Raw genomic sequence first — 14,786 nt, 5'->3', positions numbered from 1 at the left:
ACTGCTTTAGTGGCATTCTACTAGTTTTGTTACGTCATATTGCATTTTCATTTTATGGAAAATATTTTTAAATTTTCATTGTGACTAGTTCTTTGACCCATAAGTTATTTAGAAGCCTTGTTTTTTTTGATTGCTAAACATTTGGGAATTTTTTAGTTTATTTTTTTTCCTGGTTTAATTTTTCCATGACCAAAGAATTACCTTATGATTCAGTCCTTGGAAATTTGTTGAGACTTGGTCTGTGGTCCAGAACAGTTATCTATTCTGGTAAATGTTCTATGTGCATTTGAAAAAAATATGCATTCTACTGTTGTTGGATATGGTTTTGTATGTATGTCAATTAGGTCAGGTTGATTAATCATGTTTTTAAATTCTTCTGTGTCACTGCTGTTTTTTGTCTCTACTTGTTCTATCAGTTACAGAGAGGTTAAAATCTACTCTTTCAATTGTGGATTTGTATTTTCTCATTTTACTTCAGTCAATTTTGCTTTATATATTTTGAAGCTGTGTTTCTAGTTACCTTCCAATTCAGGATTGTTAGGATTTCCTAATGATTTGACCCTTTTACGATTTAGAAATGGTCTTCTCATTTCTTGTAATACTGTTACCTTAAAAATTACTTTGTCAAATATTAAAATAGCCACAGCAACTTTTTTTTGGGAGACTGGAGAGTGTGTTTGAGATATATCTTTATCTATCCTTTTAGTATGTATCATTTTGTTTAAAATTATGATGTTACAGTTATTAAAGGAAGACTTTCCTTCAGTATTTCCTGTAATATTGGTATCTTGACAGTGAATTATGTTAGCTTTCATGGATCTAAAAACATCTTTATTTTTGTCTTCATTCTTAAAGTATGCTTTTCATGGTTATATGATTCCAGGTTGCTTTCTTCGACTTCTGACCCCCATCCCTCCACATCAGTACCTCCCCTCTGCACCCTCCAGCACTTTTCAACACAAAGAATGGAAACTATCAATTTTATCGTTCCTTTAAGTGTATCTCTTTTCTGGCTGCTTTAAAGATTTTCTCTTTTATGCTTTGCTTTTAGTAGTGTGACCATGCTGTGCCTAGGTATGCCTTTCTTTGTATTTTCCTCCTTAAAATTCCCTGAGTTTCTTGACTCTCTCAGTTGCTTTCTTTCTTCACTTTTGGGAAATTGTCAGTAATTATCTCATCATATATTGCTTTTGTTCCATTCTTTTTTCTCTGTTTCTGGGATTCCAATTATATAAATATGAGACCATTTGACTGTGTCCCACATGTCTCATTCTCTGTTTTGTTTCTCTGTGATTGAATTCTGTTATTTTTGTTTTTTGGCCTGTCTGCAAGTCTGTGAAACCTGTTTTCTACACTTGATCTTAGCCAAAAGGCCGAGAAGTGATTGTGAAACCTGTTTTCCTGTGTCTTACTCAGCTCTTAAAATCATATGACAAATTCTTGGCTGGGCATGGTGGCTCACACCTGTAATCCCAGCACTTTGGGAGGCTGAGGCTGGCAGATCACGAGATCAAGAGATTGAGATCATCTTGGCCAACATGGTAAAACTCCATCTCTACTAAAAATACAAAAATTAGCTAGGCATGGTGATATGCGCTTGTAGTCCCAGCTACTCGGAAGGCTGAGGCAGTAGACTCGCTTGAACCCAGGAGGCGGAGGTTGCAGTAAGCCAAGATTGCACCACTGCATTCCAGTCTGGGCAACAGAGCAAGACTCTGTCTCAAAAAAAAAAAAAAAAAAAATCTATGGCAAGTTCTTAATTTCAGATGTTTACTTTTTAGTTTCAGAATGTCCACTTGGTTCTTTTTTTTATAGATTTTGTTGAAAATTGCCAATTGCATTATTTTATACATTTTGTTAATCTCTGCATCTTAGGTATTTGCCTCCTAACTTTAATATCTGAATTTTCTTTGAGTCTGACTGATTTTCTGGTTTTCTCTTGATTATGTGTCTGCCACATATTTTGCCTCTTTTGATATCTCTTAATGTGTTTACTTAGTGTCCCTAAACTAGACTAACATTGTATATGAATGAACACGATTTTCTTTCAGTTGATGTGTTTTCTCCCAGAGAAGTTTGCCCTTTGCTGTGTCAGACAGATAGAATGAGGAGTTGATTATCTCCATGCACTGAGGCATTACATAGAGCCCCCCCCGCCGCCCACCACCACCACTAGGATTCTCTCTTCTAACCACTGGAGACTATAGGAAGTTTTCTCTTCCCTTTTGACCCAGCATCTCTGTTTTTGTTTTGTTTTGTTTTGTTTTGTTTTGTTTTGTTTTGTTTTGTTTTGTTTTGAGACAGAGTCTTGCTCTGTAGCCCAGGTTAGAGTGCAATGGCACAATCTCAGCTCACCACCACCCCTGCCTTCCAGATTCAAGTGATTCTCCTGCCTCAGCTTCCCGAGTTGCTGGGATTATAGGTGTGCACCACTATACCCAGCTGATTTTTTGCATTTTTGGTAGAGATGGGGTTTCACCATGTTGGCCAGGCTGGTCTCAAACTCCTGACCTCAAATAATCTGCCTGTCTCAGCTTTCCAAAGTCCTGGGATTACAGGCCTGAGCCACTGCGCCCAGCCTTGACTCAGCCTCTCTATCATCCTTCAGTGTTCCATCTTGGAGGAAAAATATCACTGGGGAAGCTGCCTGTCTCTAGATTCTAGGCTGTCATTTCAGTCCATGCAAACATCTAAAGCACCACTTGTCTCTTGTTTGCTTTGTAAGAGTTGCTCTGCTTAAGCCAAGCTCAGTCCTTACTCATGCCCAAACTCTGCAGTTACCCCCATGGAAGAACAAGCCAGTGGTCTCAGCTGCCTCGGAAGCGCTCTTGCACCTCTGGATTTTTCGTTCTTTTAGTCCTCATTGCTTCCACAGCTTTCTTATGTTGGTTAGTCTAGTCTTTGAAGCAAGTGCATTGGCCTGCCTCCTATCTAATCACTCACTTTAGGGAAGTGGAAGTCAGAAGTTTATCTTTATAAAAAGAAAAGGCAGATAATTTTAGGAGTGCTTATTTTTATAAGCATAGTGATGTTTTGAATAATTTTATCTGTGTTGCATACTCATAACTTTACAGCATTTTTATCCTTTCTGATATGAGCCTGTTTATCAAAATATGTCCCAGATCTGGGTGAGCAAACAATGGCCCACAGACCAGTGAGGCCCAATTCTTGTTTTTATGCAGTCTGTAAGCTAAAAATGGTTACATTTTTAAAAGGTTGAAAAGAAAAAGGAAGCGAATGTTTTGAGACACGAAGATTATGTGAAATTTGAAAGTTTAATTGTATTATATGCACACTCCTCTTTTTACGTGCTGTGCTGCTGATGGCAGCTTTCATGCTGTAACCATTGAGGAGTTGCAGCAAAGATCTTGTGGCTCACAAAGTGTAAAATATTTGCTATAATGGTCCTTTGCAAAAAAAAAAAAAAAAAAATCCCCATTCTTGCTTTAGAATACAGGCTCAGGAATTTTTTATTTCTTATTACTAAGCAATATTAAGCAAAAGATTAAAACCATTTTATTCCAGAAGTTCTGTAACTTTGGATTTATTAAAATTGTAGCATTTTAAAGGATTTAGAAGGAACGTCCATCTCCTTCATCTCTTTTATTTTGCAAATGGTGAAGCAGATTTCAGTTAAAGAGATTTTAAAATTATGACTACATTTTTGGTATAAAGTATACTCAGTAATAAGCTGATAGAGAAACTATTCATCTATATCACTGAACAATTTGCAAAATTCTTTTGTTCTTATATTGTAGAAGTATTCGGTTTTTCTTAAACAGCATCGCTCTTAAGAAAATCTTTTTGGAATTTTTAAAGTAAATGTTTTAAAATAAATATTTAAGGCATATTAATAGCCTTTCCCTTTTATTGTCAGCCATAATTCTTTCAAATCTCATGGACATGAAATTATTTTTGTGAGAAGACTAAAATTCTTAACAAGGACCAATTCCAGACATCTTCATTAAGCTTTGATTGATTTAGGATTTAAAGCCCTAAATCATCAGAAATTCCAAGGTAAATTGTTAATGTGTAAGACTGGTTTTTAGAGTTTCTCTTTTATATTTCCATCCTCAGATATCATGAAAGGTTTACGATTAGTTCTCAAATATAAAGATATAATGGTACGTTATATTACTAGCAAATGGTACTTTTTTATTTTCAAATGTTGAATACAGATTTTGTTTATGTAATTTTCAACTTATTACTGGCTCTTTTAGAAAAACTCTACCTCCACCTCTACAAGCCAAATCAACAACGCAAAAACACAGTAAAAGTAATTTATAATTAATTTGGGAATTGCTGGTTCTTTGGATTGTCTAAGAATTGATGGGTTCAGATTCGTTAGAATTGTTAAAACAAATTAAATGTCATCATGCCTAGTAAGAAGTGTTTTAGGAACGTATGTAAAATCATTTGAACTTTAAAGAAGTTCCATTAGATAAAACAAACACAAAAATTTAAGTCAGTGATAACTAGTCTTTAGGAAATCTATCTGAATTTGGATTTATATATTCTACTTCTCTGAAAATTGGCTGTAAATAAATCTTGATGCTTTTTTTTTTTTGAGACAGAGTCTGGCACTGTTGCCCAGGCTGGAGTGCAGTGGCGCGATCTCGGCTTACTGCAACCCCCGCCTCCCAGGTTCAAGCAATTCTCCTTGCCTCAGCCTCCCAAGTGGCTGGAATTACAGGTGCCTGCCACACCACCTGACTAATTTTTTATTTTTATTTTTAGTAGGGATGGGGCTTCACTATGTTGGCCAGGCTGGTCTCGAACCTCTGACTTTGTGATCTGCCCGCCTCAGCCTCCCAAAGTGCTGGGATTACAGTCATGAGCCACCATGCCTGGCCTAAATCTTGATGCTTTTATAAATTATATAGAAAGGGCTAACCTCTTGATAGTTATGTGTCCCTGTTGCTCAAATACCTGATTTCACTCAGGTAATTTTTAATGTAAAGTCAAGTCATTTTCCTAAATAGTATATGAAGAATACTTACTGTGTTTTATTTATTTATTTGTTCATCTGATTTTATTCACCATCCATGATGTTTCATCTTGATGAAGGTGCTGAAAGTACACAGTTGAAATAGACATTCTTCATGTCCTCACAATGCTGGTAGTTGAGTAAATTCTATAAGCAGGTATTTATGTTTAGCATTTGGCACTGTTAGTCTTTCTTTTTCTCTTTTATGGCATACTATCTTGTGGAAATCTTATCCACATACATAGTTTCCATGATCTCCTTTGCACTAAAATCTGTGCAAAATAATCCCATGCATAACTCCTTAGTGGGTCTTTCTGGCTAGATATCCTTTAAATGCCCTTATGTATCAAAACCATAGATATAGATACCTTAGTCCTCTGCTTATTTTAATCCCTGAGTCAGATATGTAGCTGTAGCTCTTAACTTCCTCATTTCTCCCCTTCCTCTCTCCTTCTGTTATGCTTTCTCTTAAAATAGTTACTGAGTACTATATCCTTGGAACTTTTCTGGACAAAGGCTATAGTAGCATGCAAAAAAGACAAGGCCTCTCCATTGTTGTTGGAGCTTATAGCTTGGCAAGAGAGCAATACATTAAATAGTTCCATACATTATTACAATTACTGGCTGCACAATGAAACACAAATATAAGATAGACTGAGAGTGTGTATTAGGGAAACTCATCCAGTGTGGGGAGTTACACTTAAGTGATACTTATGCTGGGACCTCAAAGATAAGTAGTGTTTAGCAGGAGAAGATGTGGGAGAGAATTTCAAGCAGAGGGAAAACCTTTGTGAAAGTTGTGATGAAGCTTAACAGGTTCAGACAACTGAAAGAATATCCTTCTGGCTGGAGTATGAAAAACCAGGTGGAAAAGAATGCAAAATGAGGCAGGAAAAGGATCTTTTAAACTATGTTGGTGCTTTTGGACGTTATCTTAAGAGAATTGAGAAGATACTGAGTTTTAAATTGGAGAATTATCCACTCAGACTTGTGTCTTTAAAAGCTGAGTTAGTTTCTATGTGAAGAATGGATTGAAGGGTATGGATGTGCAGAAATGAGTTAAGCTTTTGCAGTGGTCTGGGTATGAGGTGGTGATAACCTATGTTATTAGCATTGCAGCAGTAAAGAGGGTGTGGACAGATTCAAGAACTGTTTATGAGATATAATTGACCAGATTTTATGATTATTTTGATTTCAAGAGTGAAACTGAAGAAAATGTCAAGGATAACATCTTCATCTGCTTGTTACTCTTGTCTGTTGACATTTTGGTATTTTGAAGTCAAACATCTTTAAAATCAAACCCATTGCTTTTTTCCAGCAAACTAACTCTTCCTTCTGACTTCTCTATTTTTATGAATGACATTCCCACTATGGAAAAAAATATAAAATACTTCATTTGATGCCTTTTTAATGTTTATATAGGTTTTTGCAGAGTTCAACTTTTTATTAATTATCATTTAATATATATTGCTTAGCTGCCCTGTGTTATCTTATCAATAGCTACTTTATATGTTAGTATCTTATATGTGTAGGTAAAGTATATTATTTCATATAAAGAAACTTTGCAAGAAAAAGATACAAATATCTATTTTGGAAATACCTTTTTTTGATAGCTTTGTATGTCCTAACATGAACATTCATATATTTTTTTTCCATTTTTCTTTTAACTTGTAGGAATAAGAAAATTTTAAATAAGAAGAAGTTGAAAAGAAAACAGAAGAGCAAATCAAAAGTGAAGGCAAGAGGCAAGGTAAAGCTGCTGGTAATTTATAAGGAATAGGACTTTTTCATATAGTGATTTGAATTAAAATGCCAAGATTTTTTTAAAAAGTATAATTAACAAACCATTTTGTTTGTATGTGCTGAACTAATTGTGTAAAAACCCTTTATGATTTGGTTTCACTTTTAGTTTCATCTTTCTTTTGGGTATTTCTTTCTTTCTTGCCTTTTTTAAAATTTTTGAAACAGGGTCCAGCTCTGTCACCCAGGCTGGAAGGCAGTAGTTTCCTGAGCTCAAGTGATCCTTCCATCTCAGCCTCCTGAGTAGCTGGGGCTGCAAGTGCGTGTCACCACACCCAGCTAATTGTTAAATTTTTTGTAGAGACAGGATCTCGCAGTATTGCCCAGGCTGGTCTTGAACTCATGAGCTCAAGCAGTCCTCTCGCCTCCACCTCCCAAAGTGCTGGGATTGCAGGCATGAGCTACTGAGCCCGGCCTATTTTTGGGTGTTTCTTGACCAGTAGGCTGGAAGTTAATGTCTGGATGTTGAAAATTATTTGTTATCTTTACCTACTTCCGTTTTCTTTTTTCAATCTGACTACAGGTATTAGAAACTTGAGTAAAATTAGCTTGTGAATTGGGACTTGAATTTGGGTTCATCATATGCCTTTCTTGTCAGGAATTAGGGAAGCTCAGTGTGTCTGTATTGTTCTGAACTTCTTTTGACCATTGGTAGCTGTGCAAAAGAAAAGCCAATATGGAATATTTGAATTAACTGAGACCTTAGAAACCAAGAATCTTTTTTCACCTAATGCAGAGATCTCTATAAAATCCATCTTTTTTTAATTAAACATTTTCAGTGACCAGAGCCTACTTTATATAACAATCTATTGGAAATCTAGACAGAAGGAAGAAAAGAGTCATAACTATGATTTCTGAACAGCTTTACTTTGAGTTAAAGAAACAGGTTCACTGGGCCTATATAGCAACTGTAAAGGCAATTGTTTCCCACACTTTTAAGTTAGTGTTCTTGCTGCTGTGACTGAGAGAAATCTACTTCAAAGTAGCAAACCTAAAATAAAATGAAAGGTTGGGGAGTGGCATTTATTTGGTGGCTCTATATTGAGACACAGCTGGATCCAGGGATTAAATAATGTCACTGACGGGCACAGTGGCTCACGCCTGTAATCCCCAGCACTTTGGGAGGCCGAGGCGGGCAAATCTATTAGGTCAAGAGATCGAGACCATCCTAGCCAACATGGTGAAACCCCATCTCTACCAAAAATACAAAACTTAGCTGGTCGTGGTGGCGCGTGGCTGTAGTTCCAGCTACTCAGGAGGCTGAGGCAGGAGAATTGCTTCAACCTGGAAGGCGGAGGTTGCAGTGAGCCGAGATCACGACGCTGCACTCCACCCTGGCGACAGAGCAAGACTACATCTCAAATAATAATAGAAATAATAGTAATAATATCAAACCCTTATTTTCAGCTCTTGTTTCTGCCTTCCTCTGTGTGTGGACTTATTACATGTGACTAAGGGGTGAGGCTGCTGGCAGCTCCAACTCCATTTGCTCTGAGCAAGAGGCAGTCTCTTCTACTAGTCATAGCAGAAAGTCTCGGGTAGTATTTTTGGTTTACCTGCATCATTTACTTTGGCCACAGAGATATGGGATACTTTGGCTAGACTGAGTTATATTTTAAACCCTGAAATGGGTAGTAGGTCAGCACCCTGGTGAGTAGGCCACATGGAATGGGAGAGAAGTAGTTATCCTAAGGAAAGTGTTTCCGGAGGAGCAGAAAAGTAACGTCTGTTCACTATATCTCTTCTTACTTCTGTTTCTGGGATAGTGGAGGGAAGTGGAGTGCATTCTTAATATACAGAAAACCTCTAACAAAATCATTCAGATTTCCAACCTCTGTCCCTTTCCAACTATTTGGTGCTATGTGTAAATCACAGTATGGAAATCTTGAAGATCTTTTAAGTTTTGTTTTGTCTTATTTTGAGACAAAGTCTTGCTTTGTTGCCCAGGCTGGAGTGCATTGGTGTAGTCTTGGCTCCCTGCAGCCTCTGCCTTCCTGATTCAAGAGATTATCTTTGCTCAGCCTCCTGAGTAGCTGGGTTTACATGTGCGGCTAATTTTTCTATTTTTAGCAGAGACAAGGTTTCACCATATTGGTCAGGCAAGTCTCCAACTCCTGACCTCATGATCTGCCCACCTCAACTTCCCAAAGTGCTGGGATTACAGTCGTGAGCCACTGCACTGGGGACCTCTTTTAAGTTTTTTTTTAAGGTTTCTTTGCTGACTTTCCTGAAGTGGTAGCATAGGGTATCCAGGAAGAGGTGAGAAGAAGTCAAGTCTTTCATTTCCTTCAATTCGGTCTCCAACTAGCTTTGTGCCCTTAGTAATTGAATTTTTTTCCTCTTGCCCTCAGCAGTTTTATATCTTCTTTTTAGGAGTAGCTTGGGATAACAATGATATAAATAAGTTGATTCATTTATTTCTCAAACATTAATTGCATGCTGAGTATATGCAGGCATTATGCTGGATGTTTGGGATACAAAGATGAGTAAGAGGCACTTTTTGCTCATGACGAGCATATAAAGTAGTAAAATGGTGTTGTTAGTCTCCTTGACCTGTATTACTTTTACCAGATTATTTTTCATATACCCTCTTTTTAAAAGTTATTTTTAAAATGCCATTTGGCTGTACTACTTTATATTCTGTATGGCTGTCATCGACCCGTCTATTCTCCTCATCCATCAGTCATCTCTTTTATTTAATTTCCATTTTTCCCAGGTTAGATACCACAGTCTTTTCTTTTTAGAAAAACTGTTAGTCTGTAACAAATTACACAAACTTGGTGGTTTAAAATATCACTAGTTATCTTACAGTTCTGGAAATCTGAAGTCCAAAATGGATCTCATTGAGCTAAAATCAAGGTGTCAGCAAGGCTGTATTCCTTCTGGAGGCTTCTGGAGGGAATCTGTTTTTTTTTTTTTGCCTTTCCAGTTTCTATAATAGAAGCTACTAAGAAAACTATCAGTGATGCTGCATAAGAAAACTCAGCCAATCACCACTGATAGTTTTCTGTTGTTTTATCTCCTTCTCTCACTATCCAGCCTCCCTCTTTCACTTGTAAGGACCCTTGTGATTACATTGGCCCATCCATATAATCTGTACATTTCAAAATCCGTAGATTAATCACATATGCAGAGTCCCTTTTGCCAGGTAAGGTAGCATTCACCTGGGTTCTGGGGAATTAGGGTGTAGATGTTTTTGGAGGCTTTTACCTACTGTATCTGCCTTGTATATTTGTTGCATTAATCTGACAAAACTCAGTCTTGTGTGAATCCAGCTGTTTTGTCCCTCCCTGAAGGTGAGTTCCATGTGCTGCCAAAGACAGCGATAAAAGATTTAATTGATAACAGTACACATTCATGATCATCAATCTCAAGTAGACCATAGGCAGACTGTCATTTTTTCTGGTCAAATAGTTCTCTTTTCTTCTGTGATTATTTCAGATCTTTGCCATGCTCCTCAAACCTCTGATAAATTCTACCCTCTAGCATATGATTTCACTTTCTTACAGGAGAAATAAAATTCATTACTGAGAAACCTTCCTCAACATTCTGATCCCAAATGTGTCTGCCTTAGATCAGGCTTCTGAGTAGCTGAGCCTGACATAGAGCTTTAAAGTTTGCAGTTCAGTGAGTTTTGAAAGTTAACATTCATGCATAAAAGCACTACTGCAGTCAAAGTTCAGAACGTTTCCATCATCTCCAGGAATTTGTTTTTTCCTTTCTTTTCTTTTTTTTTTTTTTTTTTTTTTTTTGTGAGACAGAGTCTCACTTTGTTGCCCAGGCTGGAGTGCAGTGGTGTGTGATCTTGGCTCACTGCAGCCTCTACCTCCTGTGTTCAAGCAATTCTTCTGTCTCAGCCTCCTGGCGCCAGCCACGACGTCCAGCTAATTTTTATATTTTCAGTAGATATGAGATTTCACCATGTTGGCCAGGCTGGTCTCAAACTCCTGACCTCAAGTGATCCACTCACCTCTGCCTCCCAAAGTCCTAGGATTACAGGTGTGAGCCACCACTCTTGGCTGGTTTTCTTATCCTCTGCTGATTCCATCCCTCCTTGTACCTCTTGCTGTAGACAACCACAAATATATTTTTTGTCACTGTAGATTAGTTTTTATTTTCTAAACCTTCATATAAATGTGATCATTTTGTGAGTACTCTTTTTTTTTTTTAATCTGGTGTCTTTCCCTCAGCATAATGCTGATTTTATATACATATATATATATACACATATGTGTGTGTATATGTCTGTGTGTGTTCATTTTTCTTGGATGAATACCAAGGAGTGGAGTTAGTTTTTCCTTTGATTTGCCAGAAGGACTCATAAGTCTCACAAGCAATTTATGCTCATGGCTAAGATTTATTACAACAAAGGATACAGAGCAAGCAGCAGGAAAAAGATATGTGTTTGCGATGTATAGGGAGTTATGGCATAGGCTTCCTAGTTCTTCCTTGGCTGAGCACACAGGACATGCTTTCTCTCTAGCTGTAAACTACAATGAAATGTATGTATTGTTTCTGTTCATGTGAGTCTTAGGATTCAAGACTTTTCGGGTTAGGTCACATAGACATATCCTGTTAAGCAATCAGACATGGTAAGTGAAACTCAGGTACACATCATAAAGCTTGGTTTTTGTACATGCAGAACAGTCTGACAGGACAGGAGACATGGCCCATTGCTCCATGCGTTTAAAACAAAATCATCAATCACTACCACAAAGAAAACTCTAAACATCTACATTCCCCAGGGTTGGCCAAGGGTCAATCATGGTTTCTTTGGGGAAATATAAGGAGTAGGCAATCATGTCTGCATCGTTAACCTTTTCCTCCGAGGTGGTACAGTAAATATATGTTTAGCTTTTTAAGAAACCAAAAAACTCTTTTCCAAAGTGGTTGCTTCAGACTGTAGTCCCACCAGTAGTATATGACCAATCCAGTTACTTCACATCTTTGCAAACACATGGTAGTAGCAAAACACATTTGTAAATTTTGGTCAATCTAGGAGTTTCCTATTGTGGTTTTAGCCTGCTTTTCTTTAATAATCAATGATGTGAAATCTTTCCATGTACCTTTTGCCATTCCTGTTTTTTTGGTGTGAAATATCTGTTCAGATCTTGCTTCCTTATTTTTGTGATTGTTTGTCTTATTATTATTGAATTGACAGAGTTTCTCATATATTCTAAATACAAGTCTTTTGTCTGATATCTGCATTCCAAATAAATTTCTCCTATTCTGTGGCCTGCTTTTGGGGAAAGAATTGCCATTTTAATGATATTGAATCTTCCAATCCATGAACATGGTATATATCTCCATTTTTTTTTTTAAGTCTTTACATTTCACTCAGCAACACTTTTTAGTTTTCAGTGTGTAGGACTTACACATATTTTATTACATTTATTTACAATTATTTTACATTTTTGATGTTATTGTAAATGCAGTTATTTTTGAAAATTTATTTTGTTTTGAGATGATTTCAATGTGAATGCAGTGTGTATGTGTTGTGTGCACCTAAGTCTGTGCAATTTTATCACATGTGTAGTTTCATGTGACTCTTACTACAGTCTAGATAGACAGCAATTCCATCACAGGGATTCTCTGTGATATCCTTTATAGCCACAGGTATCTTCCTGCCTCACCCCCTCATTAGCTTCTGGCAACTACTGATCTGCTCAGCATTTATAATTTTGCCAGTTTAACAACGTTATTCAGTGGAATTGTGTAGTATATAATTATTTAGGATTGCCTTTTTTTTTCCCTACTTGGCAAAATGTCTTTGAGATTCACACACATTGTTGCATATTGTTTGTTCTTTGCTGAGTAAGCATTTCATGGCTTGTTTACCCACTTACCCATTAAAAGATATCTCGGTTGTTTCTAGCTTTTGTCGTTTTTTAAAAGAAAGCTGTTATAAACATTCATGTACTGGTTTTTGTGTGAACATGTTTTTATTTCTCTGGTGTAGATGACCAGTTGCTGGGTTATGTGGTAAGCACATGTTTAGTTTTGTAAGACATTGCTGTACTTTCTTCCAGAGTGGCTATACCATTTTACATGACCATCAGCATCATATAAGTGACCCAGTTTCTCCTCATCCTCATCAACATTTGGTATTGTCACTATTTATTTTAGCCATTCTGATAGGTGTGTACTATATCTCATTTTAATTTGCATTTTCCTAGTAGCTAATGATGTTGAAATTCTTTTCTTTTTTTTTTTTTTTTTATTGATTTGGTTTTACTCCCATTCAACTATTTTGCGATTTCATTCCATTTATTTTATGGGTTTTAAAACATTATTGTACTTTAGATTCTGGGGCTACATGTGCAAATCATGCAGGATTGCTGCATAGGCACACACATGGCAACATGGCTTGCTACCTCCTTTCCCCCGCCACCTGTATCTGGCATTTCTCCCTATGCTATCCCTCCCCAACCTCCCTACCCGACACTGTCCCTCCCCTAGTTCCCCACAGCAGACCTCAATGTGTGATGCTTCCCTCCCTGTGTCCATGAGTTCTCATTGTTCAACACCTGCCTATGAGTGAGAACATGCGGTGTTTGATTTTCTGTTCATTTGTCAGTTTGCTGAGAATGATGGTTTCCAGATTCATCCATGTCCCTACAAAGGCCACAAACTCATTATTTTTTATGGCTGCATAATATTCCATGGTGTATATGTGCCACATTTTCCTTGTCCGGTCTATCATCAATGGGCATTTGGGTTGGTCCCAGGTCTTTGCTATTGTAAACAGCGCTGCAATGAACATATGGGTGCATGTGTCTTTATAATAGAATGATTTATAATCCTTTGGATATATACCCAGTAATGGGATTGCTGGGTCAAATGGAATTTCTCTTTCCAGGTCCTTGAGGAATCACCACACTGTCTCGAACAATGGTTGAACTAATTTACACTCCCACCAACAGTGTAAAAGTGAAATTCTTTTCATGTGCTCATTTGCCGTTTGTGTATCTTCACAGATGTGTTTATTCCTATCTTTTGCCCATTTGCTAATTGGATTCCTTGTTTGTTTTTACTGTTGACTTTTGAGAATTATTTATATATTCTGAATATTCAACGTTTGTTGGATATGTGGTTTGCAGATATTTTCTCCCAGCCTGTGACTTTAATGTGGTTATTTTTAAAATTACATTTTTCAATTGTTCATTCCCAGTATGTGGATATACTACTCATTTGTATATAATAATCTTATATCCTGTGATTTTGTTAAATCTGCATACTATTTCTGCAGGCTTTTTTGCAGATTCATTAAGATTCTCTACATTTTTTTTTTTTACAAGTAAAAATATTTCTTTTCTAGAAAATACTTCTTGCCTTTTTTCCTTGGCTTATTGCACTGGAAAGGATATCCAGTATGTTGTTGCCGAGTTGCTGAGAGTAGACCTAATTTGCCTGGATCACAATCTTAGTGGGAAAGTATTCAATCTATTACCAAATTAGCAACAGTTATTTTATAGCTACCCTTTATCAAGTTGAGGAAATTCCCTTCTATTCCTAACTTAGACTTTTTTTTTTCTATCATGAATTGATACTAGATTTTTGTCAAATTATTTTTCTGTGTTTGTTTGCAGTATCTTATATTTTTTCTCTTAAATTTCTAAATTTTTTTTTACACTGATTGCTTTTCCAGTGTTATACCAACATTGTCCTTGGCTTAAACCTCAGTTGTTCATAATGTATTACTTTTTTATATATTGTTGGATTTGAATTGGTAATATTTGTAATATTTCTGAATATTTGGATAAAAGATATTTATAATATCTCTTACGCATGTACTCATAAGTATATATCATGCCCATTTAGCTTTAATATATTTCTATTTAACAAGAGTATTTTGTTTTGTTTTGTTTTTTCCAATTCTTTATGGAAGAGGAGTTGAATTTTGGGACCAAGTGTTTTTAGTATTTGAGGTATCATTTTGTTTATCTTAGATACTTCCTGGACATGATCTAATTATTGGAACTTGAATTTGTAAAATGTC

At 36.5% G+C, this 14,786-nt stretch overlaps 1 protein-coding gene and 1 long non-coding RNA gene across 18 annotated transcripts in view; one reads left to right on the top strand and one right to left on the bottom strand.

The window, feature by feature from the left end:
• Nucleotides 1-14,786, top strand: part of MYCBP2 (MYC binding protein 2) — a 274,498-nt gene that overhangs the window by 21,705 nt on the left and 238,007 nt on the right. For all 17 annotated transcript variants that reach the window (XM_032277408.1, XM_032277409.1, XM_032277423.1 and 14 more), the window contains exon 2: nucleotides 6,662-6,737. In XM_032277408.1, coding sequence (XP_032133299.1) covers nucleotides 6,662-6,737 — 76 coding nt within the window. The remainder of the gene's footprint in view (nucleotides 1-6,661; nucleotides 6,738-14,786) is intronic.
• Nucleotides 1,304-1,509, bottom strand: LOC116551169. The gene is made up of 2 exons (XR_004268749.1): nucleotides 1,394-1,509; nucleotides 1,304-1,342 (listed from the first exon to the last, which is right to left on the bottom strand). It is a non-coding gene; the product is annotated as an uncharacterized LOC116551169 (long non-coding RNA).

Source organism: Sapajus apella, unplaced genomic scaffold (assembly GCF_009761245.1).
Source record: "Sapajus apella isolate SASKATOON/1434 unplaced genomic scaffold, GSC_monkey_1.0 scaffold9, whole genome shotgun sequence".
Lineage (NCBI taxonomy): Eukaryota > Metazoa > Chordata > Mammalia > Primates > Cebidae > Sapajus > Sapajus apella.
Note: the sequence above shows the minus strand (reverse complement) of the source record. Positions and strands in the feature narration are given on the sequence as shown.